Below are 22,703 nucleotides of genomic sequence, written 5' to 3' on the forward strand. Positions count from 1 at the left end.
AGAAAAAAGACTAAACAGAAAACTTGTTAAAATTCAACACTAAAAAGAAAACATTCACCTAGTTATACTAAGTTTAATTATAATTAACTTCTACTCACTGAAATAACTTGAAATTTCATACAAATAAATAAGCTTCTTGTTGTTTTCGTTCATGTTAACTCTCATCATCGTTTTCAGCTTTTATAGGCCTCACAGAGGGGCAGTACTACTAGCCGACGAATCATCACATAGTTACGATGCTCCCGCAATTCAGATGGCGCTGTCGTCAGCCTCAAAAACTTGCCCCTTTTTTAACATTACGGGTATAGGAAGAGGCCGATCCCTATAGAGTGTCGATATATCAAACATCCCTGGGACTACGGGCTTGCGGAAAAGCCGGCGGTTGAGTTTAAGTTATCGGCTTTTGGAAAGTTTTCTTTCGGGCTTTCGGCTAAGGTTACTAAGTTCTGTTGAACGTAGAGCAGTTTTTCGGCAGAGGGCATGAGTAAATAAGCATAAGTAAGTACCTTTTTTGTTGTTTAATAACGTAAAATAATTGAGCAACTAAAAAGATAAAGCGTTACGGCTCCCACTGGTTAAGGTACTCTATATAACAATAACACAAGGGTTATAGAACATAGAATGTACTGATGAAATTTTGAGTTCTGTTAGGCTTAGGGTAACATGAGGCTCTCTTTGTCTCTGCAATAGGCTTAGTTAAAGGCCTACAAACAAATTCAGTTTCGTAATTAACCGTGCTAAGGAAATTGAAACGGGTAAACAAGAGCAGTTGGGTAAGAGCAAGCGTGGCTGGGGAAATTTGGCTGTAATTATTGGAAAATAGATTTTAAAGTTAAAACTATTTTCCTTCACCATCGGTAAATCTAGGTATTCAAAAATGTTTCTTATTTTTTCTAGGCTTCTTGGTTAAACAAGATCATTGTTTTTCAGGTAAGTATACGAGCAATTGTAAGAAATGTTCTGTTTATGCACATTTATTTCATAGTCCTATAACCTAGCAAAGTTCAATTTATGATAAAAATCATTTTTCGAAACATCACTGACCAGGAATCAGTGCTTCTCTTCCCTTTTTTTCAACTATTTTTGGCTTGCTTATTTTAAGATAGGGACGGATTAAATAGGTATAAATACTTTCCAATGCAATATTTGTAGCTATTCTGGAAAAACTTTACAAGCGTTAAGTTTGCATTGCATAAAATTACATCGAAATGATCCATTATTTTTTGTTTCTTGCAAAAATTGTCCTTACACATCTAAAAGTTGCCACGCGTTTAAAAAACATTGTTCAAAGTATCATAATGAACCGGAAATTAATGAACCGGAACTTAATGAACCAATTCCAAATGAAATTGATAATGAAGATGAATATCATTCGCTGGAAGATATTTCAATGGACACAGATGAGTTTAACATTAATGACCATGCCCCGTTAGTTGAAGAGAAGGATCCTAAAAATGAATACTTATTGCTAAAAAAAGCTTTGGGGCACTTTTTGCTGAAGCTTGAAGCAAAGTTTGGATTCAGTAAGAAAAGTATAGACTGCATTGTTGAAGAATTTAGTGAGATTATGAAGTTTGGCAATTTTGCAAATGAAGATGGGAAAAAGTTGTCAGATACATTGTTTGATAATTTTTTTGATATCAAAGACATTTCATTATCTCTCAAATCTGACGCGTTAAGGAAAACATTTTATAAGTAGGATTTCAATTTAATTACACCTCAGGAAGTGTACATGGGAAGAATGACCGTCGTTTCTAAGGGGAAATTGAAAAATCAGTCGGTTTGGGGTTATAGTATTCCCATTTTAGAGAGCTTAAAATGTTTAATTGCCATGCCTGATGTCAAATTCTGGCTTACAAATGCACTTGATACTACTGGGGACGTAATGAAAGATTGGTGTGATGGTATTTTCTATAAAAACCATAATTTAGCTGGAGCATTTTGCCTGCAAATTATTTTAAATGTAGATGATGTTGAGACATGTAATCCAATTGGAATGATGTTGAGACATGTAATCCAATTGGAATGCACAAAAAAATTCACTAACTGACATTTTTCACGTATGAGTTAGTAAATATCCCTCCTATGTTCAGGTCAAAATTGTACAAAAAACAATTACTGGCAATTGTTAAACCATCCTACATTAAGAAATTTGGAATGAAAAATATTCTTTTAGATTTTGTACAATCTATGAATGAACTTCAGAATGGTGTAGATTTGGGGTTTAAAATAGATGGAGTTGGTAAAAATTTAACTGGCCTTTTACTTGGTACACCAGCAGATACTCCTGCTTCAAACCAGCTTTGGGGTTTTAAAGAGGGGGTTGGATTCGCTCATAAATGTTGCAGAACATGCCATGGATCTAAGCCTGATGTTTTTGAGCACTTCAGAGAAGAGCATTTTAGTTTGCGTACAACAGAAGATCACCTTGATTTATGTGATATTCTAGATGAAATTTCTACCGAAAAATATAGGAAGGATTTTAGTAAGGAATATGGTATAAACCGGCGTTCCCCTCTATTTGATATAAGGGGTATTGACTTAAGTATTTCGACCCATGACCCTATGCATGTTTTGTTAGAAGGCGTTGCCCTTGTTGAGTTAAAAGCAGTTTTGAGTTATTTCATTTCTGAAGCCAAATTGTTTACTTTAGAATGGTTAAATCAAGCCCTTAATAATTTTAAATGCTATTATCTTGAAAATAGAAATAAACCACCAACATTTGAAAGTTCTATCCTGAAATCTGAAGGATCTTTAAATATATCCGCAGCTTCGTGTCTAACTCTAATAGAAATCTTGCCATTAGTTATACGAGAAAGGGTTTCAGATGAGTCAAAGGACAATCTAAAAAACTTCATTCGCTTGGTGCAAATAGTTCACATCGGGACATCGCCTTACGCAACATCAAAAACGGTTGACGAACTTAAAAATGCCATTGAACTATACATAATAGAGTTTCGGCGGCTTTACCCGGATATTTCAATTAAACCAAAATTCCATTATCTTATGCATCTACCTAGGCAGATTTCTATGTTTGGACCATTAAGACACCATTGGTGTATGAGATTTGAAGCATTTTTTTCGGAATTTAAAGGGCGCAAGTTGGGAAGCTTTAAAAACATAGTTTACTGAGAAATTGTTTTTATCAAAGAGGACCAAATGGAAGCCCAAATTTGAACTATTTATACGGTGGTAATGACATATCTGTTAAGAGACCATTGGACTTGTCAAAATATCCAGAATATATAATAACGGGCATTAGGGCTTTAGCGGGATTATCTAAATTTGGGAAATCAAAGAAGCTGTTGTACATGGCCATATCTACTTGGAAGGCAACTGTATAGTATTAAATTGCATTAATGAAGCTCAACCAAATTTTGCCGTTGTTCATCGGATATTAAGTTTAGAAAATGATTTGTGCTTTGTGATCCAAGAGTCTTCAAAAAACGAGTACAAACCAGATTTTAATCCGTACAAATTAGTATTAAACGAATTATTTAGTTTGGTTCGTCAGTCATCTCTGCAAAACCCATTTCCATTGGCCCCAAGGTACTTAGCAGAAAATCTTTATGTGGTCAACAAATATTCATGCCTCATTCCTAGTACAAATTTATAGATATTCATTCACATATAACTATACTAAATTTTAATGAAAATTATGTATATTTTGATACTTTTAATTTTTTATGTACCATATAATTTTTAATTTTAATAATTTGAGTCGTTATTCTCAATGAGATAGATGTGCTATATTGATATTTAGTGTAATAAGGCGTTGGTTTAGCACATTTAATTTCATCCCACCAAATGAAAGACAAATTTGCTAGTCATCCCCTTGCAAATTCGCATATTGTTCCTAATTTGAAGATTTTTTTGCAGTTCGGAAATGTTAGATAGTCGGAACATCCTTAGGGGTGCGTGTAAAGATTGTGGAAAGGACGAGTGCTGTGAATACGAAAGAAGCGCAGATGTAACAAATAACAATTGTGCTTACTGTTGTTGCCCAGTTACGAAACACGAAAAAAGTATTTTATAAACCTTCATAAATAGACTATTACTTAACTGCGCATTTATTAATGTAGTGATTAACGCAAATGATGTTTCAACACCTGCGTTGCCATTAGAAAAAGGAGCGTCTTCTGACATAAGTAGTTAAATTATTGGATAGGGGTGTAACTTTAAATATTTGAAATGATTTTGTTTTTGTAGGACCTAATTCTAGGATCTCTGTGATGGAAACTAGTTGCGAGAACTATTCTCAGACCTTAAATTGCCAGCAGCATACGGAAAAGCCAAATTTTCTTAGTTCAAACAGCAAAGAAACTGCTGATGAGACTGATACCATTGGCAAAGATCAAGAAGCCCGCTTTGCTTCTATTACTATTGAGGAATTAAATACCAATAACAAAAAGCCAGAAAACTCAGTAAGTTATATTTGAATTATACATAACTTGATAATATTGTAACTATATATACGCGAGATTTCAGACTATGGTATTCCTGCCTTTTCTAAGTTTATAGAGAAAGCCCTAAAAGATGGTACTGTCACCAGTGGCCATACTTGGCACATTTTCGTCTCCGAATGCTGTTTTTTTATATAAAAAACCCCAATGTTTGTACACGAACCTCTTACACAAATATAGGCTCAAGGATGTACGAACTATATCCAAGCATAAAATTAGACGGCACTACACCATGGGTATAAGTCCGATAATGAATGCATTTTTTAGCTCTTCGCTATGAGTAATTAAGTTGTATACATTATAGGAAAAATTTACAAAATCACTAAGCTCGAAATTAAGAAAGCAAAGAATAATTGAAAAATCGACTGATGAAACGAGAGAAACAAAAGGATTCAAGCGTTTAGCTGCGGCAAATACAGAGACGATCTCAAAACCAAAAGTTTCTAAGAATTCGAAATCAAAACCCGTCTTAAAGTGAGCATTTATATTTTAATGCCTTTCTAAATTCTATGATATCTTAAAGTAAAGGAATTTTGCAGTATTTCTATAGCTAAAACCCTCGTTTAAATTATTAATTACTTAATAGCTCTACTTTATACCCCACATTAAATGAATATCTTTGCCATCATTTATTTCCTCTCATTCAAATGTATAAATGTGCATAATCACCAGAGCTCGCAGCGTAACATTATTTTATATTAAGATTCTTATTATTTTAAATGATTTCTTTACTTTGTGGGTTTTAATATTTCAATAAGGGCTTTATCAATTTTTCCTTTAAATATGTGTGTTTGTTTTAGTGGATTTTCGAGAAGCTATTATAAGGGAGACAAGGCAACTGCTGATGAAGAGCAAAATTGTATAAAAATTATTCAAACTGAGTGGATTAAAGCCAAGCCAGATATGGGCGTTGTAAAGGCAAATTTAAAAAAGACATTCAATTTGCGAACCAACCTTATCAATAGCGATTTAGTGATTTTAGAAGTGTTCTCTTGATTTGAAACTGTCAACATTCTAAGCTAAACGTATTGTTTTTAACTTCTAACTTAGAAAAGTGCTTTATAAAGCCCACATTGAATAAGATTTCTTGCACTTTGCAGTTTTTGTTTGAGTTTCGCCTTATGTGCGGAAGAGAGGTATTTGAATCAGTATCCCGTAATGTTGAAAAATTCTTCAATATAATTATAGACATATCAGAAGCGAGAAAAAATAAGGTATTTGCATACCAATTAAACTAATATAAACAGCGTTTTAAATTGTTTAATTCAGGGCCACGATTTTATGTACTTCGCGTGGATGTGGTTTGTTAAAAAGGCAGGAAATTTTCAAACCAAAGGAATTAAAACTATGTCAATTATTGAAGAAGTTAAAGTATGTAAATATCATTTATTTTCATATCTATTCATTTGAATATTTAACTCTTTTCCCCATCTGACAGGACTCAGAAATACTTGAGCAAATGAAAATTCGCGCGAAAGGTCCACCTCTGTGCCTAGTGGCGATTGATAACGGTAAAATATCAAAAGCGGTGATTGTATGCAACGGATTCGAAATTATATTTAAGGATCATGAACTGAAACTCCCGACGATACTGATGACTCTGCTTTCAGCATATTACACTCAAGAATTGGAATACCCAATTGTGTTTCTTCAACCGATGGCCCTCTTTGCGAAATGGGACATGAACCATTCGTATTATAAGCTTGGAAATAGAGTAGCAAAACTGGATAAGGAAATTAAAACACTGTGGCAATAATAAATGAATAAAGAAAGTGAAAATGTATACTGAATGATTGTTATTAGCATTTTAAGCACACTTCCGAGAACCACATCAAGATCATATAAAGTGTTCTTAAAAAAGGGAATTTTAGAACACTTCGCGTCTTTAGAACACAATAAGAGCACAATATACGGCACACTATAAGAACGTTTACCCACTTCAAGAACACATGATTAGAATGTTTTAAGAACGCATGAACATATCAAGAACATTTCAACATAACTTTTAGAACATTTTAAAGTGGTCTTGTAATGATCCTGAATTGAATGTGTTCTTAAATCGATACCAAATTTGGTGGTCTTAATGTGTGCTTCATCCATTCTTGGAATGATCCTGGAATTTGCAGTGCAGAAGCTCATCTGGAGCAGATAGTAGAGTGGTAACGATTGGTTTGAGTTCAGATCCTACCTGCCTCCAACCCCATTCTCTAGCATTTAGGCTTCGTCCAAGGTACGTTTGAACTTGGTGATAAACTCTATATGAATGCTGCTTTGCTGCCGCACTTGTTGGTGGAAGAGAAGCTAATTCAAAAATTTAACTCTAGGAGCTCAATTCTATAATCTTCATTTAAAGTACACACTTGGTTATGTCAACTTTGTTTCACACGCTTTAACTCAACTTTAGCCGTATTGACAAGTGTCGGCAAACAATGGTATATATTAAAACATTTAGATTTATGATGGTACAAAGGCTGTTTTACCCTCTCCCGTACTATACATTATAGCTCCGGTCATAAAAGAAACAAAATTTGTCAGTAATGGGAACTATATGCTTTATTTTGGAAATGTATTCTGAAAATAGAAACCATAAAATTCTTTAAATTCCCATTTTTTATATGAGGCTAATCTTCAGGGTCAGATTGTGAACTTCTGGTTAGTTGTAGGGCAAAATATCTTTTGAAATTAATTATGTGTTTGAAGGTAATCGACAATTGAAGCCTAATTACGTGTTAATCGGTTAAGTAGAGCCAGAGTTATTAAACGTTTTCTCGATTTTGTACGCCATTTTCAAATATGGCGGGAATTCCACCAATGGGAGAGTGTGGGAAACCCGACCACGTTAAAGAGTGGCCGAAAACTATAAGGTCTGAAATTTTCAGCTTTTGTTCAATTGGTTCTGGGTTAAAACCTATTTTTCCTGTCAATCAAGTGTTTGGTTGGGTTAGTTAGATAAAGTAAAATCCTACCAAAAAAAACCTTTTTTGTTCTCGGAAGTCCCCGAGGTCTGATATATACTGTAAAAATAGTTTTCACTTGATACTCGGCGATTTACGTCAGTTATGGATGATTACCCTTTCCACGCAAAAAAGAAGGATGGCAACCCTCAGTATCAGAACATACGCCGTCTCTGTTCTCTCTTATGACCCGCCCATCGAGCGAGCTAGAAGGCAAAGTTTAACCCCCGTGTCTTTCCCTCTTAATTATAGCGAAGTTCCCTACTACATAATTCAGTTCAGCCAAGAGTAAAAATCATATCGCCATTAATAAATTTGCTAACTTTTCTCAAAATTTCCACAAAAAAGGTTTCACTGTGGAGCGTAGAGGGCATGAACGGGGACATGTTGGTTACCTTTAAACGACGCAATGTCATACACGTACTCTCTTAAAACTAATTAATGTAATTATAAAATGTTTTCGGAGAATATAATTGTGGTCGAAAAGGCGAGGTAAGTAAAGTTTTCAAATTATTGAGAGCGAATAAATTGACTACCAGTAAATTAATTTTGTTCAACTTTCTTTAGCATGTAAGTTTTAATTTAAAAAAAATTAATATCTGGGCCTTCAGACACGTGATTAACCTTATTTTTATCGATACTTTTTATGTCTTGATTAAATCCAAGACGTTTTGATTAATTATTACAGAGACATGTGCTTCCAAACATTGTCACCTAAAACAAAGAAATAGACACGTATAAACATACATGACAAAAATTTCAGTGGTCTTCAATCTAAGATCGCTGTTTAACGTTCATTTTGCGCACTTTTAGTTTTAAAAGGATAGAAATGACATTTTGAGTTAACTATACCAGCGTACGCAGACTTCTGGTCATTAACCAGAACATTTCTTTTGGATAAAGGTTCAATAACGTTCTTGGATTGAAGGCTTAGTTGAAATTTTCTAATTCTTGTGAACTAGATGGGCAGGGTGATATGTCTTACTCCACCGGAGAGAGTACGCGAACATTTAAATTTTTTAAACTATATATCAAAATGTAATGGGTGTCAAAGAAATGCTGCAATAAAATATGCTAATAAAGAAGCTATAAAATCTATTGCCGAGTGTTGTATAAATATCCTACAGGGCAATGTCCCTCTTTCAGAAAACGAGAAGCAGCGATTGAAGAAACATCGACACGCCATAAGACGAGTTACGTCGAAAATCCCTAATTCAAAAAAGAAGAAAATACTAATTCAAAACGGGGGCTTCATCCCTTTGCTCCTTGGACCCTTACTATCTATCATCAGCTCAGTGGCAGGTGCGGCTATAAGTCGCGCAATAAAATAGAATGGCACGAAAAATATTATTAATTTCTGAAGACACGTATAATAGGTTAAATTGAAATAGCGGTTTCAAAGTCGACACTTCGATGTGGAGTTAGTTTGTTTTGTTTTGTTTTTCAAATGGAAAGTTTATTTACAACAAAGGATGAGATTCTTAGTGACAATTAATCAGTTAAAAATGAGGAAATTCTGAGAGACAATTAATCAGTTACAAATGAGGGATGATAAGTTGAAATCTATCATTAACGATGCTAAATTAAACGATACTGACAAATTATTAAGATATAACCACCTACTTTCGAGGGAAATTAGTAAAACGGTGATAAAGAAGAAAGTGAAACCTAGGAGGATGGAACTTGTTCCGGGAGGGGAAAATAGCTTGCCAATAGTACAGAAGTCTTACACCCATGCGTGGCAGTGTGAAAAAGTGGGCATACGCTTTAACTGTTGCCTAGTGGACGAAAATCAAATCATATTTCTTGAGTCCCCTACTCGCCCCCGCCCCATGTCTATGACCCTGAGAAAAAAATTTGGAATTCTAACCGTCCGTCTGCTTCACTCTTCAGTAAGTTCAGTGTTTGGATGTCTTCTGTTCGTTTCATTTCGATTCAATAAGTATTAATGATTAAGTAGTATTTAGTTTTAATGATAAATAGTATTTAGTTTTAATGATAAGTAGTATTTAGTTTTAATGATTAAGTAGTATATAGTTTCGTGGAAGAATGAATAATTGTTGCTTTCAAAACTGCAATAGTGACTCTAGATGCCACAAAGATAGAGTTTTTTTCCCTGTACCAAAACCTGGTATAAAGTTTGAAAAATGCATTAAATGGATTAGTGTTATTAACCGCCCCGATATAACGGTTGATAGTCTCAAACCTCATCACCGAGTTTGTGATTTACATTTTGCGAGGACCATCTTTAGAAAATCCACATCCTATTTCATTAAACGCGTCTAACAATTCCACAAGTTCTAATGAAAGTGGGCCATTAATCGAATTTAACTTAAACAAACTTAGGAACAAAAATTACTCGAGAATGGCAAAAGAAGTGAATTGTTTTCGAGAGACGACTCTAATTACAACAAATTCATCGGTAAAAATTTTAAAATCGATGCTTTATTTTGAATGATTGTTTTATTTTCTAATGAAGGAGATTAAGAAGCCAAGTGAAGAAATTGCAATCATAACCAGCAAATCTGAAAATGAGATGGTGATGGTAATAAATTTTAAAAGTAAAAAAAAAATTGGTTCTTAATAATTTTGAATTTAACAGACATTGAGTCCTCATAACATAACCAACGCTTCCCTTTTAAACGAACATCCTGCACCTCTGTCTCAGGTAAGCAAGGTAAATCATTAAACCTTTTAAAGTAATATTAATAAACTTTAACTAAATTAAAGGCAAAAGTAATTCAAAAACCTGAGCTTCAAACCCCAACCTATTTACAACATTTCTCAGAGGACACGATTGGCGAATTGGTTATTCTTTCAAACCCAGAGGAGCTAAGTCATAAAGTTCTAGCGCATCAACAAGAGAATATGAACACTTTTGAATGGTCGATTTCTCTCGAAGTTGATAAACTCATTTTATCAAAGTGCAGTGAACTTATCCTAACTGTTAGAGTTGAAATTGATAAAACACTGGAGTTCAATGTCTTTATATTTGATAAGAAAATTTATTGGAAACACGAAGTTTACAATATCGAAACCAATAGCATAAAATCGTTTCAAGATCTTTTAAATGTATTAAGTAATTTTGAAAAGAGGTGGAGTGTGTGCTGTGGACTTTCTGATACCAATTTGAAACCATATTTTCATGAGAAACATAAAGTTGCCTATTATTACAAAGAGTCAAATAGCTTACGCTCTAGAAACTGTGAATTTCTGAAGAGAAAAAGCATTGGTTGGTGCCCTAAATGGGTTTTGGTTAGAGATAATCTTCTTAAACGAGTGCGTAGGAAATCGAGAAAGCTGATAAGCCCTAAAATGACTAATCTTCGTAACTTGAATATGGAGGAAATAAGACGAAATCTAACAGCCCGCAAACTGAAAAACAAAGCCCTTTTTCGAGCAAACAAATTCTTGAAACAAAGGATAAACGGCCTTATACAGAAAGATGGCATCCTTCTAATTTCTGAAGAAGGTATTGATATAAAAAAATTGATAGAAGACAATCCCTTTGAAACACCATCCAAGTACCAAAGATTTGTTTCTTCAGCAACAATTAAAATTAATGAATTCCAATACAAGCAGACCGCAAAAGTGGCACCCAGCTATAGTTCACTGGTGTTTGTATTTAAAGAGCAAATCTTCGACAACTTACGAAGCTCTACGTTAAGTTTTTACTTTACCAACCAGAAGGTCACTTCACAATTATTCTAAGAATTTACGAGCTGAAAGTGGATTTCATCCAGAAACAAAAAAAGAAATGAAAGACGAGATAAAATTTGACACATTAACTGAACACCAAAAAAATTTTCAATAATGATAGATGAAGTGGCCATAAAAAAGGACTTAATATACAGAGTTACCACTGGCGAAAAAGTTGGTTTAACTAACTCAAATGAAAGTATAAATAAGATTATAAACTTAACGAAAGAAGTGGAGAATAACAATAACACCGAAGAAACTCCTGAGCTAGCAACTCAAATTTTGCAATTTATGAGCAGAGGATTAACTACGAGTTATAAGTACCCTTATGCTTATTTTCCCTGCGACAAAATGAAGTCAGATGAACTCTACAGTATTTTGTGGGAAGCAGTGGAAAACTTACAAATGAGTGGATTCAAAGTTCTTACTGTTGTATGCGATAAGGCTGGCATCAATCAGAAGCTTATAAAAATGTGTTGTAATGACGAAGAAAACCCTTCACAAATTTGGTATAAAACCAAGAATCTGTTTTCGAAAGGGGATTACATATACTTTATATCAGACCCTCCGCATTTGATTAAAACTATTCTAAATGGACTGGAAGCAAGCGGGAACTGCAGAAATACACGGCTTCTTAAAAAGAATGGAAAACATCCGCTGTGGCGTCATGTCGAAGAAGCGTTCAAAAAAGATAGCGAGCAGGAATCAGGATTGAAATTAGCCCCAAAAATTAAATACGATCATATATATCTGAAATCTGAATTCATTTTCAAGAATGAAAGTCAGTTATGCAGCACAGGTATTAAGTAAGACTATGGCAAGTGCAATGAAAATACTCATAGGAGAAGAAGCGTCTGAAACAATTACATTTATTGAAATGGTCAACGATTTCTTTGATGTTGTAAATGTCAGAAATTTATCTACTGGAAAACGACACCGCAACTGTTTCCAAGATCCTTTTAGAAGTTTAAACGATTGGCGTTTTAAAGTAATATCCTCGTGTGAAATTTAAACTTGAAAGGATATGGACATTATTATATTTTTTTATTTTAATTCTAGTGGCTTAAAGAAACCTTTCTGGTATATTTTGATGATTGGGAAGCAGAAGTGGACAACCAAGATGCGCCTAAAGGTTGTGATAAAACCAAAATGCTCTTGAGCCGTGACACTAGAGATGGCATAACTATTACAGGTAATGAAATTCTAATAATAAGCAACTTAATTTGAAAACTGTTCAACAATGTAGATTTGTAAAACTGATAAAAACTATTTCTTTATTTAGTTAATTCAATTATCGAAGCAACGCAAAGCCTATTAAAACAGGGAGCTGATTTTTTTTTAACTGAAAAGTTTAACCAAGATCCATTGGAGAGATATTTTGGTAAACAAAGAGCAGCATCGGGGTGCAACGATAATCCAACAAAACATACCAAATATTAAATGCATGGGAAAGACCTTGCCCTATGTTAATAATGGCAATATTTCCGCCAAATCCAAAAAGGTTAAACGACTTAGAAGGCTCATGATTGAAAATGACAAGGGATAATGAATTAAAACAGGAAATTAATTTCAAAAAGTAACGCTTTAATGTCTCACTGATTTTAAAAACGCAAAAAACATTGTAGGAACATTTCAAATTAATTGCTTTTTAATAAAAAGTTTTTATCACTAATAAGTTTAGTATCACAATGTTACAAAGAGTTATTTTAAAATTCTCATAACGTTAACTATTGTATTTGGCAGCACTAGCAACGACATCTTTAAAAATATTGCTTTTTTCCCTGGAAAGCTCCATATCGCATTTGAAAACCTTAAGAACTTGTTTATCACAAATTTAACCAGATCACATATAAAAACCTCAACGTATAAAGGTCAATATTAACTAGCTAGGAAGCCTTTAAGCCGTTTTTCAACTCTAGGAACTTTAATTTTATTTTCCTTTGGCACATTCTTGCAATTAGTGCAGGGTTTCTGACTTTTCATTTCTTTCCGCAGGCTAGCGGATTTAAGAGAAGCTCTTTTTTGAATTTATACATTGGTTTTGAGTTTGCCCACGAACCCTTTGCCCATGCAATTTAAAAATATTCGACACGCTTGCTTCTTAGCTGCTTGTGACATACTACCATCCCCTTAAAGCTCTAACCATTGATTTTCTATAAAATCATTTTTTTTTCAAATTTTCCATAGCTTTTTCTTCTCTATCATGGATGGCAATATTAGATTCTTTACAGTAATCTTTTGAGAAAACATTAATCTTGAATACAAAATCAAAAGCTTTTTGTTTTAATCTTATTAAACCTCCATAACTTAACTCTTCTGTCCATTTAGAATAGTCTTTAGTTAAATCAGTTACTAAACTAACCGAATTTTTCACGAATAAACGAGCAGCATAACCATACTCCAAAATAAGTTCATGAGTAATGTAACCTCCAATATGATGAACTACATTTTCCTCCTTCTCGAGAGATTCTTTTATTGTCATCAATGGATATGGACGGACTAGTTTCGCCTTTTTTTGGTAATACAGAAGATTGAATTTCAACTTTCTTAATCAAACCCTCGTTTAAAAATCTTCTGTTGAAGCACTGAAGAAACATGAATTTTCATCTTCAGCCAGTGACAAAAATTCCAATTTAGCGAATAAGGACAACATATAAATAAGTGTTATTTATGAAGCAGTGAATTAGATTACCTTAAAATCTTTAAACACTTCTTGCATGTCATCAATAAAGTTCTGATTAGCCATTAATTTAAACATGAAGACCATGAAGGATGCCCTATCATTAACTTTGCTTAGGTTCAAATACGAATAAATTTTTTCCGTAAAAATTACTCTCTCCGGAAAATTGGTGATTTCATAAATGCATGTCTTTGAAAATTAAATACTTTAAACATATTAGACTAATTTCCCAAGTAAATTTATCTGCTAGACCTAATACATGTATTTCCCCAACTTACTTCAAATTCTTTGGACTTGTAATCTGTCACAATGTTTTTCATTGCCTCCAGGCTACTTTTCAAAATTTTATCCTTGTTTTCTTTAAAATACGATGTTTCTAATAGTGCTTGACTAGAATTATCTTGAGATTTCCTTTTAATTTTGCTTCCACTTTGACTTTGGACCATTACGTTAGGCCCAGGCCCATCTTTGAATTAATTTTGTAAATGCACATTATTTTCAATCAATTAAACAGAATTTAAAGTTTGCAATATTTACCTTTCGACGTCGTTATCCCTTTAGAATCTTTAGATAACTTTGAATATCGATGGTCGTGATTAATTATTTCTAGCAAACAATTACTCTCCGACCCCGACTGGGCCGACATTGCGTAAATTAAAGATCCGAAGGAAGTCCGAACTAGCATAAAATGTTTATCCAAAAAAAAAACAATCCTTGGAAATAACTAACAAAGCGCTCGATAGATGGTGCCACTATCTTATGCCGACTTTTTTACACTGCCAATCATGGCGCACCCGCTTAGCTCTCTTTTCCTCTCCCGGAACGAGTTCCATCCTCCTAGGTACGGTCAACCTTTTACCGAGAAAAATGAAACATCTACCAAGTAACCCGCCGAAACGGAGCGATATCGTTCCTCCAAATGATTGGACGAAAATTGCAGAGACTTCTGAAAATTTTATTCTACTGAATAACGGGCTAGACGATAGAATTATTGCATTTGCTACTGACGATTTCTTCAAGAGAGGCCTACAGTTTTCATGGATAGGACTCATTTTGCTTGTCCCAAGCAGTTTGATCAAGTTTGCATTCTTCACGCACCGTATAACGGAAATATGTTTCCAATAAAATATGCCTTGATTCCTGGGCATTCTTTTGCAGTGCACTGTCGATTACTTCTCCTAATTCAAAACGCTGCTAGTGACCGTGGTTTAAGGATTTCACCGCAGACCTTCCAAATTGATTGCGAATCCGCTATGATATCAGCTTTGAAGGATTTATTTCCTAATGCTTCTATTCGTGGATTGTTCTTTCACTATTGCCAGTCCATATGGCGTGCTGCAAACACCAAAGGATTATCAACTCTTTACAGCACCAACGAAGACGTGCGAAAGATGATAAGACGTATAATGGCACTGGCTTTGGTTCCTGTCGAGACCCATTCTGAGGTCTGGCTAGCCATAGAGGAGCAATTTCCAACCGGCAATGAGAATGTTACCAATTTTCTCGACTACTTCGTGCAAACTTGGTGTGAAAATTCCCTTTATCCGCATGAAATGTGGAACTATTTTGCACACTTAAGAGTACCGTACTAACAATCATTTGAAGGGTTTTCACAATAAGTTGAATCTTAAGTTTCAAAGGAATTCTACTTTGTTTAATTTTATTCAGAACATAATGAGCTTGAAAATTGAATATCGTAACCTTAAAATCGATAGGGATGTTGGCAAGAAAGAAAAAATAAATACCTTAAAATGAATCAAAGATACTTAGATTCGGTTGAATTTTACTCTAAAAGTTTGGAAAAGCAAAATTCTAACAAAACTGATTCCGCTATAAAATTACTCGATTCTGTTGCTGTAAACTTGTATTAAAATAAAATTTTAGAATCAACAATATGTTTATTTACCTTGATATAAATATAAATCTCTCGTTTTAAGTATCATTTTAAAGTAACATTAAAGAAAATGTTACGGTTTACGGCTTAATTTAGCTTTCCCTTAAATTTACATAAGCCTTTAAAACCGTTTCCACGGTTAACTCATTGCTACTTCGTTTTTATCGGAGTTAAGTGCAGCCATTCATGGCTATCTCCACTTTACGTAAACCACCAAAGGTGCGGGATTTCGGTCCAATGGGACCTCACTTCTTTGGTTTCTCGGTTGAATGGGATTTCCATCCAATGCGAAGGAATCGTTTTATAAGGGTATTAAGTTTGTTTCGGTAATTATTATATCGAATTTTTAAATCCGTGTTTAGTGGCTCTTTTAGTAGATTATTCCTAAGTTTGACTCTCGTATCAATACTTTTTATTAAACCGATTGTTACTAATGGATTTCGAGGTTTTTTTCTTGTAACCTCACTATGATTATTTATGATTTCGATATTTTGTTTATATGGTTTTTTGCTAAGTTTATGTAAAAATTTAAGTGTTCTGTTAATTTTGTACAAGCCTTATTTTCATCTTCTTCATTAAGAATGTTCAACCAATTCTCAAGGGATAATAAATAATCAAGTTTTTGAAAATTAATGGGAGGATCTATTGAGTTTGGAGTTTTAACGGCTTGGGGTATTTGTAGTTAAGAAAAGCCGACAATAATTGGCTTATGATCAGTAATTGCAGTGTTTACTATATATGAACATGTTGATAATCGTGCGTGGGAATTAAGTTTAAGAGAAATATGGTCAATACACGATGTAGTAGCTTCTGTGGTTCTTGTTGAGTCATTTATTAAACTTGTAAATTGATTGGACGCAAGAATATTGACGTGTTCATCTGAGAAGCTATTAGTATTATTAGTATAAATTACGCCACTGATATAAGCTGATAAAACACGCATCAACGCCTGAATCTAGTCAAGTCGCGAAATTCCAATGCGAATACACGGCCGCCAAGGGGCTTTACTTTCTTCGCGCGGCGGGAAGACGATCCCCTTTTGGTCTTCCCGCTTCCCAAGGTTAGTATACAAAATCGCTATATAAGTTCAGCTAGCTAGCTAATTGGACCAAGTCATCTTGCGACTTATTGCCACTTATCTAACGCCTTTACAATGCATAGAGGGGTGGTGGCTAGCCCCTATGCCACAGCTAACCGACAGCGCCCTATACTTACTATTACCGTTAACCTCTGCAAGTTTTGATGGAAAGGTTAGCTGATTCCGGGCAAATTTTCACAAAGATTTTAAGCCATGCTATTGGTCGTCTTAAATGACGTCAGAGAAAGACCCGAGGCATTTGGAAGCAGACGATATTCCATTTTGGCGGCCGTAAAGGGTATAGTCCCATTGGACCGAATTCGATTGGACCGAAACCGCATTTTGGTTTTTTATGGAGAATATATTTAAATTTCCATCCCAATGGCGGGTTTATGCTGAATGGGAATTTATTTGAATGAATTAGTTAATTAAATGTGTGAGAGGATTTCGAATCACCGCAGCAACATGGTAGAATATCAGGCTTTTAATTCAGAGGCTCGGGTTGAAACCCAGAGAAATAAATTGTAAGTTTGGTTAGGTTAGGTTTGGTTAGGTTAGGTTAGGTCAGGTTCGGTTAGGTTAGGTTATTATCCTATTAATTAGCTGCCACCTTTTCCAAAAAATTCTCCTACTAATTAGCTGCATACTTTTCGAAAATATTCTCCTAATAGTTAGCTGCCACCTTTTCCAAAATATTCTCCTAACAGTTAGCTAATACCTTTTCCAAAACAATGATTCCAATAATTCGTTGTCACCTTTTCCAAAATATTCTCCTATTTATTAGTTGCCTCCTTTTCCAAAATATTTTCCTATTAATTAGCTGCCACCTTTTCCAAAATAATCTCCTACTAATTAGCTGCCACCTTTTCCTAAACATTCTCCTACTAATTATAGCTGCTACCTTTTCCAAAATATTCTCCTAATAGTTAGCTGCAACCTTTTCCAAAACAATGGTTCCAATAATTCGTTGCCACCTTTTCCAAAACAATGGTTCCAATAATTCGTTGCCACCTTTTCCAAAATATTCTCCTATTAATTAGCTGCCACCTTTTCCAAAAAATTCTCCTACTAATTAGCTGCATACTTTTCGAAAATATTCTCCTAATAGTTAGCTGCCACCTTTTCCAAAATATTCTCCTAACAGTTAGCTAATACCTTTTCCAAAACAATGATTCCAATAATTCGTTGTCACCTTTTCCAAAATATTCTCCTATTTATTAGTTGCCTCCTTTTCCAAAATATTTTCCTATTAATTAGCTGCCACCTTTTCCAAAATAATCTCCTACTAATTAGCTGCCACCTTTTCCTAAACATTCTCCTACTAATTATAGCTGCTACCTTTTCCAAAATATTCTCCTAATAGTTAGCTGCAACCTTTTCCAAAACAATGGTTCCAATAATTCGTTGCCACCTTTTCCAAAACAATGGTTCCAATAATTCGTTGCCACCTTTTCCAAAATATTCTCCTATTAATTAGTTGCCACCTTTTCCTAAATATTCTCCTATTAATTAGCTGCCACTTTTTCCAAAATATTCTCCTAATAGTTAGCTGCCACCTTTTCCTAAATATTCTCCTATTAATTAGCTGCCACTTTTCCAAAATATTGTCCTACTAATTAGCTGCCACCCTTTCCAAAATATTCTCCTATAGTTAGCTGCCACCTTTTCCAAAATATTCTCCTAATAGTTACCTGCCACCTTTTCCAAAATATTCTCCTAATAGTTAGCTGCCACCTTTTCCAAAATATTCTCCAATTAGCTGCCACCTTTTCCAAAACATTCTCCAATTAGCTGCCACCTTTTCCAAAACATTCTCCTACTAATTAACTGCCACCTTTTCCAAAACATTCTCCTAATAGTTAGCTGCCACCTTTTCCAAAATATTCTCCTATTAATTAGTTGCCTCCTTTTCCAAAATATTTTCCTATTAATTAGCTGCCACCTTTTCCAAATTAATCTCCTACTAATTAGCTGCAACCTTTTCCAAAATATTCTCCTAATAGTTAGCTGCCACCTTTTCCTAAACATTCTCCTACTAATTATAGCTGCTACCTTTTCCAAAATATTCTCCTAATAGTTAGCTGCAACCTTTTCCAAAACAATGGTTCCAACAATTTGTTGCCACCTTTTCCAAAACAATGGTTCCAATAATTCGTTGCCACCTTTTCCAAAATATTCTCCTATTAATTAGTTGCCACCTTTTCCTAAACATTCTCCTACTAATTAGCTGCTACCTTTTCCAAAATATTCTCCTAATAGTTAGCTGGCACCTTTTCCAAAACAATGTTCCAATAATTCGTTGCCACCTTTTCCAAAATATTCTATTAATTAGTTGCCACCTTTTCCAAAATATTCTATTAATTAGTTGGCACCTTTTCCAAAATATTCTCCTAATAGTTACCTGCCACCTTTTCCAAAATATTCTCCTAATAGTTAGCTGCCACCTTTTCCAAAATATTCTCCAATTAGCTGCCACCTTTTCCAAAACATTCTCCAATTAGCTGCCACCTTTTCCAAAACATTCTCCTACTAATTAACTGCCACCTTTTCCAAAACATTCTCCTAATAGTTAGCTGCCACCTTTTCCAAAATATTCTCCTATTAATTAGTTGCCACCTTTTCCAAAATATTCTCCTATTAATTAGCTGCCACCTTTTCCAAAACATTCTCCTATTAATTAGCTGCCACCTTTTCCAAAATATTCTCCTACTAATTAGCTGCCACCCTTTCCAAAATATTCTCCTATAGTTAGCTGCCACCTTTTCCAAAATATTCTCCTAATAGTTAGCTGCCACCTTTTCCAAAATATTCTCCTAATAGTTAGCTGCCACCTTTTCCAAAACAATGTTTCCAATAATTCGTTGCCACATTTTCCAAAATATTCAGCTATTAATTAATTGCCACCTTTTCCAAAATATTCTCCTATTAATTAGCTGCCACCTTTTCCAAAATATTCTATTAATTAGCTGCCACCTTTTCCAAAATATTCTCCTAATAGTTAGCTGCCACCTTTTCCAAAATATTCTCCTAATAGTTAGCTGCCATCTTTTCCAAAATATTCTCCTAATAGTTAGCTGCCACCTTTTCCAAAATATTCTCCTATTAATTAGCTCCACCTTTTCCAAAACATTCTACTACTAACTAGCTGCCACCTTTTCCTAATCATTCCCCTACTAATTAGCTGCCACCTTTTCCAAAACATTCTCCTACTAATTTGCTGCCACCCTTTCCAAAATATTCTCTTATAGTTAGCTGCCACCTTTTCCAAAATATTCTCCTAATAATTAGCTGCCACCTTTTCCAAAATATTCTCCTAATAGTTAGCTGCCACCTTTTCCAAAACATTCTCCTAATAGTTAGCTGCCACCTTTTCCAAAATATTCTCCTATTAATTAGTTGCCACCTTTTCCAAAAAATTCTACTACTAATTAGCTGCCACCTTTTCCTAATCATTCCCCTACTAATTAGCTGCCACATGTTCCAAAACATTCTCCTACTAATTCGCTGCCACCCTTTCCAAAATATTCTCTTATAGTTAGCTGCCACCTTTTCCAAAATATTCTCCTAATAATTAGCTGCCACCTTTTCCAAAATATTCTCCTAATAGTTAGCTGCCACCTTTTCCAAAATATTCTCATAATAGTTAGCTGCCACCTTTTCCAAAATATTCTCCTAATAATTAGCTGCCACCTTTTCCAAAATATTCTCCTAATAGTTAGCTGCCACCTTTTCCAAAATATTCTCCTAATAGTTAGCTGCCACCTTTTCCAAAACATTCTCCTAATAGTTAGCTGCCACCTTTTCCAAAATATTCTCCTATTAATTAGCTGCCACCTTTTCCAAAACATTCTCCTATTAATTAGCTGCCACCTTTTCCAAAATATTCTCCTAATAGTTAGCTGCCACCTTTTCCAAAACAAGGTTTCCAATAATTCGTTGCCACATTTTCCAAAACAAGGTTTAGAATAATTCGTTGCCACATTTTCCAAAATATTCTTCTATTAATTAGCTGCCACCTTTTCCAAAATATTCTATTAATTAGCTGCCAACTTTTCCTAAACATTCGCCTACTAATTAGCTGCCACCTTTTCCAAAATATTCTCCTAATAGTTAGCTGCCACCTTTTCCAAAATATTCTCCTATTAATTAGGTCCACCTTTTCCAAAACATTTTCCTACTAATTAGCTGCCACCCTTTCCAAAATATTCTCTTATAGTTAGCTGCCACCTTTTCCAAAATAATATCCTAATAATTAGCTGCCACCTTTTCCAAAATATTCTCCTAATAGTTAGCTGCCACCTTTTCCAAAATATTCTCCTAATAGTTAGCTGCCACCTTTTCCAAAACATTCTCCTAATAGTTAGCTGCCACCTTTTCCAAAATATTCTCCTATTAATTAGCTGCCACCTTTTCCAAAACATTCTCCTATTAATTAGCTGCCACCTTTTCCAAAACATTCTCCTACTAATTAGCTGCCACCCTTTCCAAAATATTCTCCTATAGTTAGCTGCCACCTTTTCCAAAATATTCTCCTAATAGTTAGCTGCCACCTTTTCCAAAATATTCTCCTAATAGTTAGCTGCCACCTTTTCCAAAACATTCTCCTAATAGTTAGCTGCCACCTTTTCCAAAATATTCTCCTATTAATTAGTTGCCACCTTTTCCAAAAAATTCTACTACTAATTAGCTGCCACCTTTTCCTAATCATTCCCCTACTAATTAGCTGCCACATGTTCCAAAACATTCTCCTACTAATTCGCTGCCACCCTTTCCAAAATATTCTCTTATAGTTAGCTGCCACCTTTTCCAAAATATTCTCCTAATAATTAGCTGCCACCTTTTCCAAAATATTCTCCTAATAGTTAGCTGCCACCTTTTCCAAAATATTCTCATAATAGTTAGCTGCCACCTTTTCCAAAATATTCTCCTAATAATTAGCTGCCACCTTTTCCAAAATATTCTCCTAATAGTTAGCTGCCACCTTTTCCAAAATATTCTCCTAATAGTTAGCTGCCACCTTTTCCAAAACATTCTCCTAATAGTTAGCTGCCACCTTTTCCAAAATATTCTCCTATTAATTAGCTGCCACCTTTTCCAAAACATTCTCCTATTAATTAGCTGCCACCTTTTCCAAAATATTCTCCTAATAGTTAGCTGCCACCTTTTCCAAAACAAGGTTTCCAATAATTCGTTGCCACATTTTCCAAAACAAGGTTTAGAATAATTCGTTGCCACATTTTCCAAAATATTCTTCTATTAATTAGCTGCCACCTTTTCCAAAATATTCTATTAATTAGCTGCCAACTTTTCCTAAACATTCGCCTACTAATTAGCTGCCACCTTTTCCAAAATATTCTCCTAATAGTTAGCTGCCACCTTTTCCAAAATATTCTCCTATTAATTAGGTCCACCTTTTCCAAAACATTTTCCTACTAATTAGCTGCCACCCTTTCCAAAATATTCTCTTATAGTTAGCTGCCACCTTTTCCAAAATAATATCCTAATAATTAGCTGCCACCTTTTCCAAAATATTCTCCTAATAGTTAGCTGCCACCTTTTCCAAAATATTCTCCTAATAGTTAGCTGCCACCTTTTCCAAAACATTCTCCTAATAGTTAGCTGCCACCTTTTCCAAAATATTCTCCTATTAATTAGCTGCCACCTTTTCCAAAACATTCTCCTATTAATTAGCTGCCACCTTTTCCAAAACATTCTCCTACTAATTAGCTGCCACCCTTTCCAAAATATTCTCCTATAGTTAGCTGCCACCTTTTCCAAAATATTCTCCTAATAGTTAGCTGCCACCTTTTCCAAAATATTCTCCTAATAGTTAGCTGCCACCTTTTCCAAAACAATGTTTCCAATAATTCGTTGCCACATTTTCCAAAATATTCAGCTATTAAGTAGTTGCCACCTTTTCCAAAATAATCAGCTA

General features: G+C 34.5%; 1 protein-coding gene across 1 annotated transcript; it reads left to right on the forward strand.

Moving 5' to 3' along the window:
- The first annotated feature begins 5,550 nt into the window (after positions 1-5,550).
- LOC149659271 (uncharacterized) lies at positions 5,551-6,219 on the forward strand. Its single transcript, XM_089844034.1, has 3 exons — positions 5,551-5,677; positions 5,733-5,834; positions 5,902-6,219. Exons 1-3 carry the CDS (start codon positions 5,585-5,587, stop codon positions 6,217-6,219), a joined length of 513 nt encoding a protein of 170 aa, XP_089700160.1. The 5' UTR covers positions 5,551-5,584.
- Positions 6,220-22,703: the final 16,484 nt, after the last annotated feature.

The sequence above is a fragment of the Phalangium opilio genome, unplaced genomic scaffold, assembly GCF_054372755.1.
Source record: "Phalangium opilio isolate 3A_F unplaced genomic scaffold, DU_Popi_V2 ptg000073l_1, whole genome shotgun sequence".
Taxonomy (NCBI): domain Eukaryota; kingdom Metazoa; phylum Arthropoda; class Arachnida; order Opiliones; family Phalangiidae; genus Phalangium; species Phalangium opilio.

Excerpts from the sequence above, each read along its gene's own strand:
- LOC149659271 (XM_089844034.1), top strand. The coding sequence starts at position 5,585 with ATGTGCGGAAGAGAGGTATTTGAATCAGTATCCCGTAATGTTGAAAAA. Across the intron at positions 5,678-5,732 it reads CAGAAGCGAGAAAAAATAAG|GGCCACGATTTTATGTACTT; the intron begins GTATTTGCATAC and ends TGTTTAATTCAG. Across the intron at positions 5,835-5,901 it reads CAATTATTGAAGAAGTTAAA|GACTCAGAAATACTTGAGCA; the intron begins GTATGTAAATAT and ends CCCATCTGACAG.